At 45.1% G+C, this 16209-nt stretch overlaps 1 protein-coding gene across 2 annotated transcripts in view; it reads left to right on the top strand.

Moving 5' to 3' along the window:
- IRX3 (iroquois homeobox 3) overlaps positions 1 to 2383 on the top strand; it is a 42514-nt gene extending 40131 nt beyond the window's left edge. The window contains exons 4-5 of one of the 2 annotated variants that reach the window (XM_054453525.2): positions 985 to 1111; positions 2127 to 2383. In XM_054453525.2, coding sequence (XP_054309500.1) covers positions 985 to 1111; positions 2127 to 2264 — 265 coding nt within the window. In that variant the 3' untranslated portion in view covers positions 2265 to 2383. The remainder of the gene's footprint in view (positions 1 to 984; positions 1112 to 2126) is intronic. The other variant, XM_054453531.2, reaches the window with a different exon arrangement.
- Positions 2384 to 16209: the final 13826 nt, after the last annotated feature.

The following is a 16209-nucleotide window of genomic DNA, read 5'->3' as shown; positions in this document are numbered from 1 at the left end:
GTGTCACATATACACCATGGAATACTATGCAGCCCTAAAAAAGGATGAGTTCATGTCCTTTGTAGGGACATGGATGAAGCTGGAAACCATCATTCTGAGCAAACTATCCCAAGGACAGAAAACCAAACACTGCATGTTCTTACTCATAGGTGGGAATTGGACAATGAGAACACTTGGACACAGGGTGGGGAACATCACACACCAGGGCCTGTCATGGGGTTGGGGGAGGGAGGAGGGATAGCATTAGGAGATATACCTAATGTAAATGACAAGTTAATGGGTGCAGCACACCAACATGGCACATGTATACATATGTAACTAACCTGCACGTTGTGCACATGTATCCTAGAACTTAAAGTACAATTAAAAAAAAGAAAAGAAAATGGACTACTACAAATAAATAAATAAAACAACCCCAAAAAAAGAATTATCATATGATCTAGAAATTCCGCTCCTGGATATATAACCAAAAGAATTGGAAATAGATGTGCAAACAAAAATGTGTACACAAATGTCCATAGCAGCACTGTTCATAGTAGCCAAAAGCCAGAAAATGTTACTGTTTTGCGCCTGTACACAAGGGCCTGGGAAATGGAGACCCTGGCTGGGTTACTGCCTCCCAGGGTGAACTCTACACTATGGCAGAAAAAGCTCAACTTTTTGGTGGACAGGTAGCTGTTCTCTGCCTCAAGCACTTAGGGCAGTGTTACTCATTAATATTAATATTATTTTAACTGTAATTGTTTTCTAATTCAACCTTCCAATTGTACAAATGAGATCCAGGGAGATGAGCGCGAGGTTACGGCTAGTCAGTGACGGAACTAGAATTGGAACAGAACTCTCTTGGCCTCTGACCCACCCTTGGAGCCAGGAGAAGGAAGAAGTTCCGACTCAGGGCTATTTGCTTTAGATAGGCAGGGACTTTGGAAAGTTTATTCCCCGTCTTAGGAAGCCAACATTTCATAGCTGCTGATAATTTTGCAGGATGGAACAAGGTCAACTTTGCTCTTCTCCTGGGTTCTGGAACCAGACCTTCCTAACCTGCTCTGCTCACCTGGGGCCCCAGCCCACTGTCACCCATGCCCTCATCTCCAGACTCTTCTTCCAGCAAGTAAGAGTCACAGCAGGTACCACGCTGGGCGGAGATCCATGATCTCTAGGTGGGAGAAGGTGACTGCCTGTCCCTGTTAGGAAGCTGTTAAAAAGAACACTTTCTTCTTGCCTGGACCCTATGGCCCACTCTGCCTCCAGCCTGGGGCAGGTAAGGCATGTCCCTTGTTGTCTTGGGCTCACCTCAGCCCCTACCTTGCCAAGCAGGCCTTGGGTGGCCAGAGCAGGTACCCACAGGCTGTGCAGCCTGAGAGACAGCAAGGTGGGGCAGGTGGTGGCATGGGAGTAAGGTGGATGCTGTGTGTTACCTGGGCAAGTCACTTCCCTCTCTCGGCTTCCACTTCTCCAGTGCCACCTGCTCTGCCTGGCTTGTGGAGCCGTAGAGGATGGGGTAAACATCTGCAGGCATGACAATGTCTTGCATAGTGGATGCTTGCTTATTTTTCAACCTCCCCTAATAAATTCCATCTTCTTTCCATAACAGTAATTGGATTTGTGTGGGGGAATTACCTAACACTCCCCCACTGTGTGTAGTCTTGAAGGACAGTCAATCAAGTTGCCACACCCCTTCCCTGCCTAATGGGTGTGTACATGACTCCAGATCAACCAATCAGAATCTTCCCTGGGACTTTGAATCTTGAGTGAAGTCACAGAGGATGGGAGAAAAAGAGAACAGATGTAGTTGTTTCTTCCCAGCGGGGCAGCCTGCTCCCACCCGCTTGTACACACACACATGTGTGCACACACACTCACACACACAGATACTCACACTCACACTGTCTCACACACACATTCACAGTCACACACTCACACACACAGATACACTCACACTCACACACACACACTCGCACACACACTCTCACACATACTATCACACACTTGCACACACATTTACACTGACATCTGAGTCCTACAGTACCTGCAACTCCTCCCTAAAGGTTTGCTTGTTTCTTCAACTAGGCCATTGGCCCCTTGAGGGATGACATCTTATAATTCTGGATTTTTCTTTTCCCCAGCTAGGCTTGCAAAGCAGGGATGGTGGTTGGAGCACCAGCTTCCGTGTCAAGCAGGGCAGGCTGCACTCCCAGTGCCCCGGTGCCTCTGGCTCTCGAGGCTTGTTCCTCATCTCTAGCTCCTTCACAGAGTTGTCCTGAGGCTCACAATGGGAACACATCAATAAATTACCTATTGCATTAAAATGAGTTGTTATTATTAGCACAATTGTTATTGACACTTAAGCCTGAAGGCAAATAAATGATTTTTAGCTGCAAAATGGATCCTGTTCTTTTCTGCTGGATGGCTGGCATCAAGGAAGGTTTTGCTCCGAGAACTAGCTTTTAGGCCCTGAACTCAGATCCCCCTGACGATTTCTCAGCACCCACCATGTGCCAGACGCCACCCTAGGTGCTTTCAAATAAATTTTCTGGAAGCCAGAAGGTCTAAACAATAATAATTTCCTTTCTGTTCCTATTTTTTCTCAAGAACTAGGAGTGTAGCCGAGTGAACCCCTTTTCTAGAAGGGTGTGGTTATCAACTATTTTTCTGGTGGAACTCCTTCATTCTCACGAGGGTGTATATCCTCAGACTTTTAGGGTGGGCTCTTAAAGTCAAGGAAGCCTCAAATTCTGGCTGCTACGCCAGTCACCATGGCTCATGCCTATAATCCCAACACTTCAGAAGGCTGAGGAGGGTGGATCACCTGAGGTCGGGAGTTGGAGACCAGCCTGAACAACATGGTGAAACTCTGTCTCTACTAAAAATACAAAAATTTGCCAGTTGTGGTGGTGCATGCCTGCAATCCCAGCTACTGAGGAGACTGACGCAGGAGAATCATGTGAACCCAGGAGATGGAGGTTGCAGTGAGTGGAGATCATGCCACTGCACTCCAGCCTGGGCGACAGAGCAAGACTCTGTCTCAAAACAAAAACAAACAAACAAAATCTGTCTGCCTTCTGGGTAGAGGAGCACCATAAATTGTCATCAGATGCCCTTGCCATGCAGCCCCGTTGATCTCCAGAAAGAGCCAAAGCTGAGGGTGGGAACATAGTCCCGGGTCAGGGACCTCAAGTCAGTGAGCTGCTGGCCTTGCTGGAGGCCCCAGAGGCTGGTTCCCATCCACCCAGAGGAGCGTGACAGCCCAGGGACCAAGGGCATGGAGGAGGAGTCACAGTTGTAGCAGGCAGAGAAGATGGTTTCCCAAACAGAAGGACTCTAGGCAGAACCTGACCTGGAGGACATCTGTGTGTCCCCTGCCCCAGATCTGCTCTCCCCTCTCCTCCCCCTGCTCCTTGGCCCAGGAGGCTGATCCCTGGAAAGAATCAGAGTTCCCATGCCTCCTCCCATCTCATCTCCCCACACAGCTTACAGAAGAGCCAGCAGGGAGCCCTGATAAGAGAGTAGAGGGAGGCAGAGAAAAAGGAGGAAAGCCAGATGGTGTCTATTCCCGGGCTCTCTCCCTCTGGGGCACCTAGGACAGGCTGTGGCTTTAGCAGATGGCTCTAGGTGGCCCCCTCTATCCGCCTGTCTCTTCTGGATTCTGATAACTGCTCCCTCCCCTTGTCGCTTTAGGTCTAGAGGGGAGCAACGGTTCCACTGTCATTGGTTTCCCTGCCTCCTGCCCACATCTCCGTAAACAGTGCCTTTTGAAGTCCTCCTCGAATGATCCTGTCTCTTGCTGAGGGCATGACTGCTAGACATAGCCAGCCCTCTCCAGACAACGTTCTCCATCAGCCCCCAGAATGGAGCACCCCCTTCACCCTCATCAGAGAAGCGGCTATGAAGTGTGCCCACTTGGAAAGGGCTTGGAGGGAGACTAGGAACCTCCCGTCTGCCACGTGGCCAGGGACTCCAGGAGTTCAAGGAAAGCCCACCTCACGAGAAGCTGATAACCATCCCATCTACTTTTCTTTTCTTTTCTTTTCTTTTTTAAGAGATAAGGGTCTTGCTCTGTCACCCAGGCTGCAGTGCAGTGGCATGATCATAGCTCACTGCAGCCTCAATCTCCTGGGCTCAAGCAATCCTCCTGCCTTGGCCTCTCAAAGTGCTGGGACTGCAGGCATGAGCCACAGCACCCAGCCCAACCATAGATCTTTTTAGTTAAGATTCTGGAGGCATTTCAGCCACAGTGAATGCTGGGGAAGGGAGAGAGAGGCAGAGGTGCGACAGGGTAGGAAAAAGGCTGAAAGAGGCAGCTAACCCTTACCTAATCTTCTTACCACCCTAGGGAATTCTCTCCATTTCCAAGCAGTCATAAAATGCTCACCTAATTTAGGAGGAGATGGTGACACAGATGTTTCTCCATGGGCACTTTGCACAAGACAGTTCTCATGATAAGTCGTGGAGGATTTAAAAGGTTGCTGACATTTTCCGTTATGTATCTTTTCATTAGAGGTAACTATCACTTTAAGCAAATTGTTTCAGGGCCTGGAATGCAGCAATAAGTGATCTAATTATTGTAGGTTGTAATTTAGGAAGGTTCATTATGTCACAGACATTATGACTCCTGGGTATTACTAAAGGACTCATTTGTAGCCCTTGAAATGATTTTCTCATGAACACGTATAATGTCACCCATAGGATGAGTGTGGAGCCTTAAGATGATTTGATATATATAAAATTTCAGCTTTCTTGGGGACCAGATTTTGAGACAGTCACAAACAAATAACCAGATAGGATACTAGATTTATGCCTGGTTATAGGAAAACCCAGTTCTGACTAAAGCAACACTGGACCCTTCAACTCTGTTTCCTAACATCAAATAAATCACTTAAGACAAAGGTGACATTAAATGTTAACCAAGAAGCTTGTTATGTCTAAATAATTTCCATCCTATGGAGGCAGAATACACCAGAAATGGCTGGCTTTGAGTTTTATTTATTTATTTATTTTGAGAAAGGATCTCACTGTCACCCAGGCTGGAGTGCAGTGGTGTAATCATGGCTCACTGCAACCCTAAACTCCCACCTCAGTCTCCCGAGTAGCTGGGGCTACAAGTGGACCCTCTTGAGTGGCTAATTTTTGTACTTTTTGTAGAGATAGGGTTTTGCCATGTTTCCCAGGCTGGTCTCAAACTCCTGGGCTCAAGTGATCCTCCCGCCTTGACCTCCAAAAGTGCAGGGATTGCAGGCATGAGCCATCAGGCCCAGCCAGATTTGAGTTTTTGTTATTTTCTTCTATATCATCTATCCCCAAAAGAAAGCACACCTGTGATATCCATATTCACAAAAATAAAGCATGCTCAAGTTGTAATTGTGTTACCATGGCAGGGCAGAGGCGATCTGGTTGCTGTCCACCTATGTTTTCCCCTTTTCCTCCTGGGCACCCAGCTAGACTATATTTCCCAGCATCCCTTGCAGTTAGGGGGCCATGTGACTGCGTTCTGACCAATGGCATGTAGGCAGAATAAATGCATCACTGCCAGTCTTCCCATCAAACCTCAGCACAATACCCCAGCATTCTCTTCCTGCCACCTGCTGTCAGAATGCAAAGATCCAGTGGGAGCTCAGCAGGTGCAGGGGACGCTGGAGCCACCAGATGGAAGGAACCTGACACTGAATGTCTGGGGGAGCAGAGTCCCTTCTACCCACTGTCAGCAGGACAGTGACATGAAGGGAAACTAAACTTTGTGTGCAACTAAAGCCACTGGGCATGGTGAACTATACTTTCCAGCAGTAGTTACACTCTTGACTAATGTCTCCATGTCCAGGGGATTCTCCATTAAATCAGTGTTTCTCAGCCCCACCAGCCAAGATCTTGTGTGGCTCTACTTTCTGTAGTTTGCATTATAAAAGCAAGGGATTTCTTTTACAGTCTTCCAAATATTTTTAAAAGAATTACAGAAAACATATGAACTCCCCAAACTTTCAACTTACAAACATTCACAGACTTGAACGAAGCTGAGCGCCGGAGTCAAAACATGTCAGATCTGCTCTCCATGAACAATGGTTGTTTACATGGTGCCAGGAAATTGACTTTCTTTGTTTCTGATTAGATCTGAACCAATCGCTGGGATTAGAAGGATGCAGTGTTCTGATTGGTCAGGCTTGGGCCACATGCCCATCCCTAGAGCTAAGAGTGCAGCCAGTTCCCCCAAACCAAACACACTGGGAGTGGAGAAGGGATGGTTTCTCCATGGAAACCAAGAGATTGCTATCAAAAGAAAGGGGGAATGGATGCTGGGCAGAGAAAAACTAGAGATATCAATTACATGCACATTCAGATGAGGAAACCAAGAAAAAAACCTCTAGGGATTGTCCCAAGATCAAACAGCTTAAGAAGGACAATAGAATAAACCATCCTCTGCTATTTCAGCTTTCTCCCCATCACCCCATGGTAGCTCAGGACAGCATGTTCATGGGGCATCTGATTTTGGTGCAATAACCCCAATTGCCAGCAACTGTAGATAATTATAACCACGGAGGAACCATGTTCTCTAATGCATGGACCATAAACCCATCAGTTGTCCTGAGCCTGCAGAGGGATTTATAAAAGGCCATTCATCTAATTAATAATTGGTCTGCTTCCAACTTAAGTGGTTTGGTGCTGTTAACTGGAAGTATGTTTTTAATGTAAGGAACTTACTCCCATTAGCTGTCTTCTCTTTTGAAAATATGACCAAGTAAAAGGCTGAGATTTCACAAGCTGAGAGAATCGCCTGGCATTAGCCAGCCTCTTAAGAGTTTACCTGTGCAGCCAAGTTTATTTCCAACACCAGGCTCCAGAGGACAAAATGCATCTTTCACGGAACAGACATTGAGGGAGAATCCCACAAACGATGCTGGTTTTTTTTAGTTTTTTCTTTTTTTGCAATTGATTCTGTTCCAGGCCTGCCTACACATCAGAGGTCAGCTGTGGAGTAAGGCCCCCTGAGCGACTCTTCCTGGGTGACAGCGTTGCCTGCGTGGATGAATAGAACACTTATCTCCTTTGTGCTTCTTAATGCAGAAAATGTTTCTTGCAGATGGAATTTTTGGGAGGCATTTGTGTCTTGGTTTATTAAATGTTTTGATGGTCCCAAGGGATAATTTGGTTAGGCTCTTTTCCACTTGCCAGTTAACCTGCTGAATGCCTTGCAGTTAGGAATGAAATGAATCCTTCTTTCCTTGGGGAACAATGGCAGTAATTCACTTCACCAGTCTTGCTCTTGGTGATACTTTCAAAAGATCCTCAAAAATGTTCTTCTGGGCCAGTTGCAAATCCGAATTCCTCCAGCTGATTGTGATTTTAGAAATGTTACTGTGAGTTCTTGAAATGTTTCATTTGGTCCAAAGCTTGCATCAGTTGCTTGATCTGATAGATTGAAACAAAAGGAAAAAAACTGTTTAAATCCTCCTGGGATTTTTCCAGACTTTCTCTGCTTTTGCCAGGCTGTGACCTAATTCTAGAAACCTCTTCAGGACTGTTTGGGCCTAGTTAGAGTTATTTAAGTCAGGCCGGCTGCTCACTTTGCAATGTGGCACTCAACACCCAGCAATAATCAGCTGCCTGGGCCCTAGACGCTTATATTTAAATAGCAGCTGCACTTTAGGACCTCAAGTTTGTTTCATCCATCCTATAAACATTTGGAAGTTTCAAGAAAGCCCCTTTGCACAGAGAGAATAGAGCTGGTTTTGGAGAATCAATTCGGATAAATCATTTCTCTAAATGTGAACTGGCTTTATAAAGATGTTAAGCACATTAGACATTTTCCCTCAAACATCCGGCTATTTCTTCTAACTGTTTCCAGAGAACCTAGACAGAACCAGATATGCTCCAAGAGAAAAGGTTCCAGTATCACTGAAAAAGAAAAGCAACCCATCCCCTTACCCCAACTGGAGGGGCCTAACGTCTTCCATGACTCCTTCCATGAGGCGGCTGTTAGACACCTGCACAGATGTGCTGTCTACAGAGGGGTATGCACCTCTTCTTGCAGCTGGATTGCCCATCACTCCATTCCGCCCACTCTTGCTTGTCTGCAGTCAGACCCAGATGTAAAACAGATTACAGTTTCTGTATTTTTTAAGACAGAAAACAAAAACACTTGTGTCTCTTCGGCATTCCCCTGCAGTGAAACCAAATGGGTTAAAGAGAACCCACGGGAGAATGTAGCCTGGAGAGTCAGTGCCCGACAGCTGGCTTAGGTGATGACGGCTCTGCAGGGCTGGAAACATCTGGAGTGTGGAGATGAGGCTCATCTCTCCTCGAGCTGGAAAAACACACATAGCTGAGCAGGCTGCCAAAGACTGAGGGGAAGGCTCTGAACTTCCTAGCTCACCCCAGCCTCCCGAGGTTAATATTCCAAGGGCAAGGACTTCATTTGAACACCATGTTCTGTCATAAGCTCTTTGCTGAATAATTCACTTGATGCCTTTTAGCAATTTTGAGACCAGGGGCAGAAGAAGTCCTGCAAACAAATGATAGTAAATCCAAAGCAATGATTCTACACATTTGGGACATCATCTACTGGGACAAATGCTTCTGAACCCATTTTCATATGATCCCTTCAACAGAGCTACCCCAAAAGACAGGCCAGTGACCGGCATCCCCATTTCCCCATTTTATGGATGAGAAAACTAACTGGCATACAGAGTTTTCTCTTTTTTCTTTTCTTTTCATTTCTTTTTTTTTTTTTTTTGTGAGACAGTATCTCACTGTGTCATCCAGGCTGGAGTGCAGTGGCAGAATCACAGCTCTCAGCAGCCTTGTCCTCCTGGTCTCAAGCAATCCTTTCACCTCAACCTCCCAAGTAGCTGGGACTACAGGTGCATGCCACCATGCTGGGCTAATTTAGTATATGTGTGTGGAGACAGGGTTTCACCATGTTGCCCAGGCTGGTCTCAATTTCCTGAGCTCAAGCAATCCCCCTGCCTTGGCCTCCCAAAATGCTGGGATTACAGCATGTGACATCATACCTGGCCTTTTTTTTCTTCTTCTTTTGTGAATTCAATTTTTATACTGCTATGAAAATATTGCCAGGCTGTAATGTTAATAAGCAACAGCAACCAAACAAGGCAACGGTGAATATATATAGTACGCTGCTAATTGTGAAACAAGAAAGGCAAATACTGTATTAATTCATATATGCATAAATATGTTGGAAAAGACGGACAAATTTAAAAACTCAAATATTTCTGAAACCACCCCTCCCTGCATATCTCATAGTCTCACTTTTTGAAATATAACCTTTAGAAGTTTTTAGTTGAGAGAAAGGTGAAAATTTTCTTTGTTTTCCTAAAAATGTCTTTGCTTCATTCTCATTCTTAAAAGACGATTTAGCTGGTTATATGTTTAGATGAGCAGTTATTTTCTCCCAGAAATTTGAGGATATTATTCCACTATTTTCTGGATTCTGATTACTATTCTTATTGCTACAATATGCAACGCTTATTGCTATTGCTATTGTCAACCCACCTGTTATTCTTTGTAAGTAATTTGTCTTTTCTAACTGAATACTTTTATTATTTTACTTTCTTAACAATTTTAGGTTTTATTTTAGATTCAGAGGTACTTGTGCAGATTTGTTACATGAGTGACACACAGTTTAAAAGGCCATAAAAAAGACCCTAAGGGGAACCTCCAGCACTGGGCCCGAGGTACCCATGGCACTCATGACACTATTGGGCTCAAGTAAGATCACCAAGATCCTTCTTGCTTGTCTTCCCACTTAGGAGCTGCAGGACCTAGGGCAGAGTCTTCCTGTTGCAAATTTCCTTAAATGGAATAATAATTATACTTGCCTGGTAAAGTTGTTGCAAGGAGTAAATGAGAATTTTTTTTTTTTGAGATGGAGTCTCCCTCTGTCACCCAGGCTGGAGTGCAGTGGTGTGATCTTAGCTCACTGCAACTTCTGCTTCCCGGATTCAAGCAATTCTCCTGCTTCAGCCTCCTGGGTAGCTGGGATTACGAATGTGTACTACTATGCCAGCTAATTTTTGTGTTTTTAGTAGAGACGAAGTTTCATCATGTTGGCCAGGCTGGTCTCGAACTCCTGACCTCAAGTGATCCACCCGCCTCAGCCTCCCTAAGTGCTGGGATTACAGGCATGAGCCACTGTGCCCGGCCTAAATGAGACAATTATATAAAACTCTTAGAACAGTTCCTGGCACATAGTAAACACTCAGTAAATGTGATGATGATGATGGTGGTGGTGGTAGTGATTTTGAAATATACACTTTTATGTGTTTCTAGAAAAGAGTAGGTATAATCTTGTCCATCAGAATTCTGCACAAGATAACAGAAGATTGTGATCAGGTTGTATTGTGGGCCTTTCATTTCTTCCCAATGTCAAAAATTTAAAGAGGTCAGAACACGACCTCCCTATCTCCATTTTGGAGCAGTATTCTGGTCATATTGTATTCTGGGTTCAGGTTCCAGAAAAACTCCTCTGCTATCCACTCCTGACTCCACCAGCTGCGATTCCTCAAGCTTTTTGGACAGTTGAGGAATCTCCCTGTATTGGCAGCAGTCAGAGGTAATGTAGATAACATCTAACTTTCTGCTTAGGGAATAAAGCATATCTGAAAGCCTTTTAACGTCTTTCTCTTGGTCTCTAACATTTTACTGTTTCTTTGTGATTAAAAGCCACCTGGAAGCCCAGTGGCAGAGACAGCTGTTACCCACCAATGTCCACACTCTCCTCCTCTTCCTGGGTACACAGCCACCCTTACAGTCATATGTGGCCTGACTGAGTTCTGGCCAATGGAAGGTGAGCAGAAGTGAATGTGCACCATGTCTAGGCCTCCCATAGCTTATCCTCACTTTTACTCAATGCACCAGCAGAATGAAAAAGACTCCTTTGACTAGAGAAGGGCTGAGTTTCAGCATCAAGGAATTTAGATCTCTGAGTCACTGCATGGAGTAATGATGTGCATTAATCAAAAACATCTGCTTTGGATCATGAATTAGAAATAAATGTATATTATGTTAAGCCACTGATATTAGGAGCTATCTTTTAAAAGTTAGCCTGCCTCTGACTATTGCAGGCTCTAATTATGGCAAACTCTAAGGCAGTGACTTAGCCAAGGTCACACAGTTAGGAATTCAGGCTTCAACAGCTCTCACCATTAAAAGTCTATTAAAGATACTGTCCACCTCTATGTGAAGTATAATAAGCTCTCCAAAGTTGGCTGGCTGGCTGGCTGGATAGACTGGTGAATGAATGGGTGAATGGATAAATGGATGAATGAATGGATGGATAGATGAATGGATAAATATATTGATGAATGAATGGGTGAATGGATAGATTCATTGATGGATGGATGGATGGGTGTGTGGGCAATGACCCTGTGGTCACTTATGGGTGAAATTGCCATCAGTTTACAAAGGAAGAACCAGAAAGTATTTGTTTCTCTTGAAGGTGGGAAGAAGCAGTGTGATCAACCCAGAGTTCTCAGAAAGATAGGCAATCCTGTTCAAGGTTGTCAGGCCTGAGCAAGGGCCTCCCAGAGCACAGAGCATCTTGAAATCACTAGGGAAATTAACTACACAGACTCACAAGGATCCTGATTCATTTCTACAGTGGCTGTGTAGCTCAAGACAAGAAGATTAAAGACAAAAAAGTCCAGACAATGGAGGCTGGATCTTGCTAGATGGGGGCCAGCCAAATAAGAATAGGGTGTGTTTATCAAAAAATAGGGGGCTTAACGCCAGGCACGGTAGCTCATCCCTGTAATCCCAGCACTTTGAGAGGCTGAGGTGGGCAGATCACTGGGGCCCAGGAATTCAAGACTGGCCTGGGCAACATAATGAGACCCTGCCTCTACAAATAATAGAAAAATTAGCCAAGCATGGTGGCGTGCACCTGTAGTCCCTGCTACTTGGGAGGCTGAGGTGGGAAGATTGCTTGAGCCTGGAAGTTTGAGGCTTCAGAGAGCTGTGATTGCACCACTGCACTCCAGCCTGGGTGACAGTGAGACCCTGCAAAAAAAAAAAAAAAAAAAAGTGAAAGAAAGAAAAAGAAAAAAGAAAGAAAGAGAGAGAAAGAAAGAAAGAGAAGAAAAGAAAGAAAGAAAGAGAAAAGAAAGGAAGGAAGGAAAGAAAGAAAGAAAGAGAGAGAGAGAGAAAGAAAGAAAGAAAGAAAGAAAGAAAGAAAGAAAGAAAGAAAGAAAGAAAAGAAAGAAAGAAAGAAGAAAGAAAGAAAGAAAGAAAGAAAGAAAGAAAGAAAGAAAGAAAGAAAGAAAGAAAGAAGGCAAATAGGCACATCAGCCAGCTGGGGCCAGCCCCGCCCACCTCCCCCCTGCTTATCTCCCACAAAGAGTGCCAGTTCACCATGCTGAAGTGAGGTATGCTCCCAGCCTGCATCCACCCAGGACCCTCTTTCTGCAGGGCTGCAGGGGCTGATCCCCTGCACTCAGCTCTCCTCTGGGATGGCAGGGATGGCTGGGCTTCCCTCCTTCCAGGGACGTGTGAGCGTCTCTGCCTCTGGCAAGCAGGCCCTTTAAGCCTGGCTTTATGTCCTTATCAGGGCTCCATGGCAGGCCCAGGTGCCAGGCCTCATTCAGTCAATTACCGTCTTCGCAGGACACAATGCTCTCTTCTGTGTGCAGATAGAGACACTTTCATGGCAAGGGTTCAGAGCTAAATCCTCTTTTGATACTGTCAGAAACTCCCTGCCAAGCTGACACTGTTTGTTAGAGGGAAAAGAGCTCACCGGCGCAGAAAGCCGAAATTAAATTAAACAGGATATTAATACCTAGTAGTTAAGGAAATGATACTTCCTTTTTTTGATTCCTCTCTCTCTCAGTGCTGAAGCCAAAAAATGCAGCCCCCTCTTGGCTGAACCAGTCCGGCCCCGGGGTTTCCAAAGCAAAACAGGGACATGATTCCTCTGGCAGGAGAGCCTTCTGCAGTGTTTCCTCATCACCCCCAGTCAGCCCCCACACCCCAGGTCCTTCCAGTTTTCCTCTGTTCTTCTGAAACCAGAAGGTCTGGTTAATCCTTCTGAAGTAGACGGAAATTGAAACTCAGTTAAAGAGGCCAGATTATGGGTGAAGTTTTTTTCTTCTCGATTTTCTAAATTTTAAAAATTAGGGTCACATTACCGTTTATATTAAAAAAACAAAACTCTCTTTGCCCTGTCTTTGAGCTCCCCATCCTGTGACATTTTTCTATCAAATGCTTGGCTTACAGATCCCATTCATAATAAGGGCTCCATGGTCATTGCATCATTGTTGAAAGGTGTTCACCCAGCACTTACGTGTGCCAGGCCCTGTGCTCAGCACTTTGTGTGAATTGTTTCACCTAATCCTCACCACAGTTGTATCAAGTAGGTAAATGTTCTCACCCCTGTCTTTAACATGCATATATACCATGTCGCAGCAGTATTCCCAACAGCCAAAAGGTGGAAACAATCCAAGTGGCCATCGATAGGAAAATGGATAAACACGATGTGGTCTATCCATACAATGGAATATTACTCAGCCTTGAAAAGGAAGGATGCTCTGACATATGCTACGACGTGGGTGGACCTTGAGGATTTACGCTGAATTAAACAATCACAAAGTGACAGATACTGTAGGAATACCTCATAGTGACTTGAGTGGAGTAAGCAAGTGAAAGAGAATGAGAATCAACTCAGAGACTCATCTGTTAGGGCAGCAGATAGGCCCTTGTAGACTGTGTGAGATGCCTAGAGCAGTCATTTTCAAGAGACAGAAAGTGGGATGGAGGTTGCCGGGGGCTGAGGGAAGAGAGAATAGGGAGTTCGTGTGTGATGGGTGCAGAGTTGCAATTTTGCAAGACGAAAAGAGTTCTGGAGATAGGTTGCACAACGATGTGAATGTATTTAATGTTAATGTGCAAAAACTGCACACTTTAAACATCATTAAAATGGTAAATTTTATGTTCTGTATATTTTACCACAATCAGAAATAAATAATTTAAAAAAGAAAAGAAATGAGAAAACTAAGACTCAGCAAGGTGAAAGGACTTTTCCAAGGACACCAGCCCTTAAGTGGCAGAACCAGACCCCACTCATGCAAAGCCCGGGGCTCACCTTGCCGGGAATGACACTTCCCTGTGATAAAGCACAGGCGCTGTCATGATAAGTCTCCCTCATGCTCCAGAATCACCTCTGGATTCCTGCCACCACTGAACACACAATCTAAGTCAGAATACCACTGAGCAATAAAAAGGAATGAACGACGGGTATGTGCCGCAGCCTGGATGAATCTCAAAAACATTATACTCAGTGAAAGAAGCCGGACAGAAGAGACCACACATTATATGATTCCATTTCCAGGGAAGATCAAGAAAAGGTAAAGCTGCAAAGATGGCAGCAAGTAGATTAGCAGCCGTCTGGATGGGGGCAGAGGAGAAAGGGGATCAATCGTACATGTGCACAAGGGATCGTATCAGGGTGATCAAAATGCTCCAACATGGATTTTGAGTGATGGTTGTACAACTTGGTAAATTTAGTTAAAAAAAAGCATTGAGTTGTACACTTGAAAAGGGTGAATTCCATAATACGCAATATGTGCCTCAATAAAGTTTTTTGTTTGTTTGTTTGTTTTGAGATGGAGTCTCGCTCTGTTGCCCAGCCTGGAGTGCAATGGTGTGATCCCAGCTCACTGCAACCTCCGCCTCCCAGGTTCAAGCAATTCTCCTGCCTCAGCCTCCCAAATAGCTGGGACTACAGGTTCATGCCACCAGGCCAGGCTAATTTTTGTACTTTTAGTAGAAATGGGGTTTCACCATGTTGGCCAGGCTGGTCTCGAACTCCTGACCTCAAGTGATTCACCTGCCTTAGCCTCTCAAAGTGCTGGGATAACAGGCATGAGCAACCATCCCTGGCCAAAATATTTTTTTTTTTTAAGAAATACAATCCAAGTTCTCACACATTTTACAAGGGCTTATACACTGTTCTATAGCTGCATCTCTCAGTTCATTCTCATTCTTTCTCTCTCGCTCACTCCACTCAAGTCACTATGGCCTCCTCCCTGTTCCTTGAATACACCAAATGCACTCATGCCCCAGGGCCTTTGCACCTACCCTTCCCTCTCCCAGAATTGGATTTCCTAGGATAATCACATGGCTCTCTCACTCTATCCAGATCTCCTCATCCTATCTCCTCTTCCTATCTCCTCCACTCCCTTCCTAGTCAGGCAGCCTCTGCCATGCCCCAGCAAGCCCCTCAGTATTGGAGTCTCAGAGAAATCATGGACATTAGCCTCCCAGAGAGGGTTCCCATCTAAATAGTGGGAGGCCTGCCTTTCTGCTGGGCTGAGCACATTCCTTGGCATAAGTAACTTCCTGGGCATTCAGAGTCGTTCTCACTGTCCTCCACAAAGACTCCTATGCTCAGACCAGGAGCTCAGGGGTTCAAAGACTTCCCAGGTCCTCCAATTCCACCCATGTTGCTGCAAAAGACATGATGTCACTCTTTTCTATGGCTGAGTAGTATTCCATTGTATATGTATACACACCACATTTTCTTTATCTAAGCATCGCTGATGGACACTTAGGCTGATTTCATATCTGCTATTATGAATAGTGCTGAGATCAACACACCAGTGCAGGTATCTTTTTTACATAGTGATTTCTTTTGCAATGAGTACAATGAACATTCTTTGGGTGATGGCTACACTAAAAGCCCAGATTTCACCACTATGCAATAAATCCATGGAACCAAATGACACTTGTACCCCCTAAATCTATAAAAATAAAGATTTCCCCCATCCATCCCTGCCTTGGAGGAGATTGCAAAGACCTCCTGCTTGCCCTGGAGAGCCTCCCAGTCCTGAAGGATTCCCAGCTGTTCCCTCACTTCCCTCCCTTCTTAGGAAACCGAGCTATAAGCCCAACAAAGCAGAATGACCTGTTCTTGGGCCACCCTTATAAAACATCCAGATGCGGAAAGACCCTGGAGAAGATCTCATAGAGCCCAGCATTTCCCAAAGTAAGTTCCACAAGATGCTCTGCCAAAGAAGGGCTCCAAATTCAAGGATCTCAGAAATGCTGGCTGTGTAAGGGCTCTGAGAAGCTCTGCAAAGAGACTTGGTTTGGCTGTTTATCCTAACCTTGCCTAAACCTATTTGACCACAGAACCCTTCTTGTCTCTTCCTTTGCCCTGAAACATAAAACATGATTGTATTCCTAGAGTCCCAGGGCAAACTTCAAGAAATG

The sequence above is a fragment of the Pongo pygmaeus genome, chromosome 18 (genome assembly GCF_028885625.2).
Source record: "Pongo pygmaeus isolate AG05252 chromosome 18, NHGRI_mPonPyg2-v2.0_pri, whole genome shotgun sequence".
Taxonomy (NCBI): Eukaryota; Metazoa; Chordata; class Mammalia; order Primates; family Hominidae; genus Pongo; species Pongo pygmaeus.
This window is presented reverse-complemented; position numbering and strand designations above follow the sequence as displayed.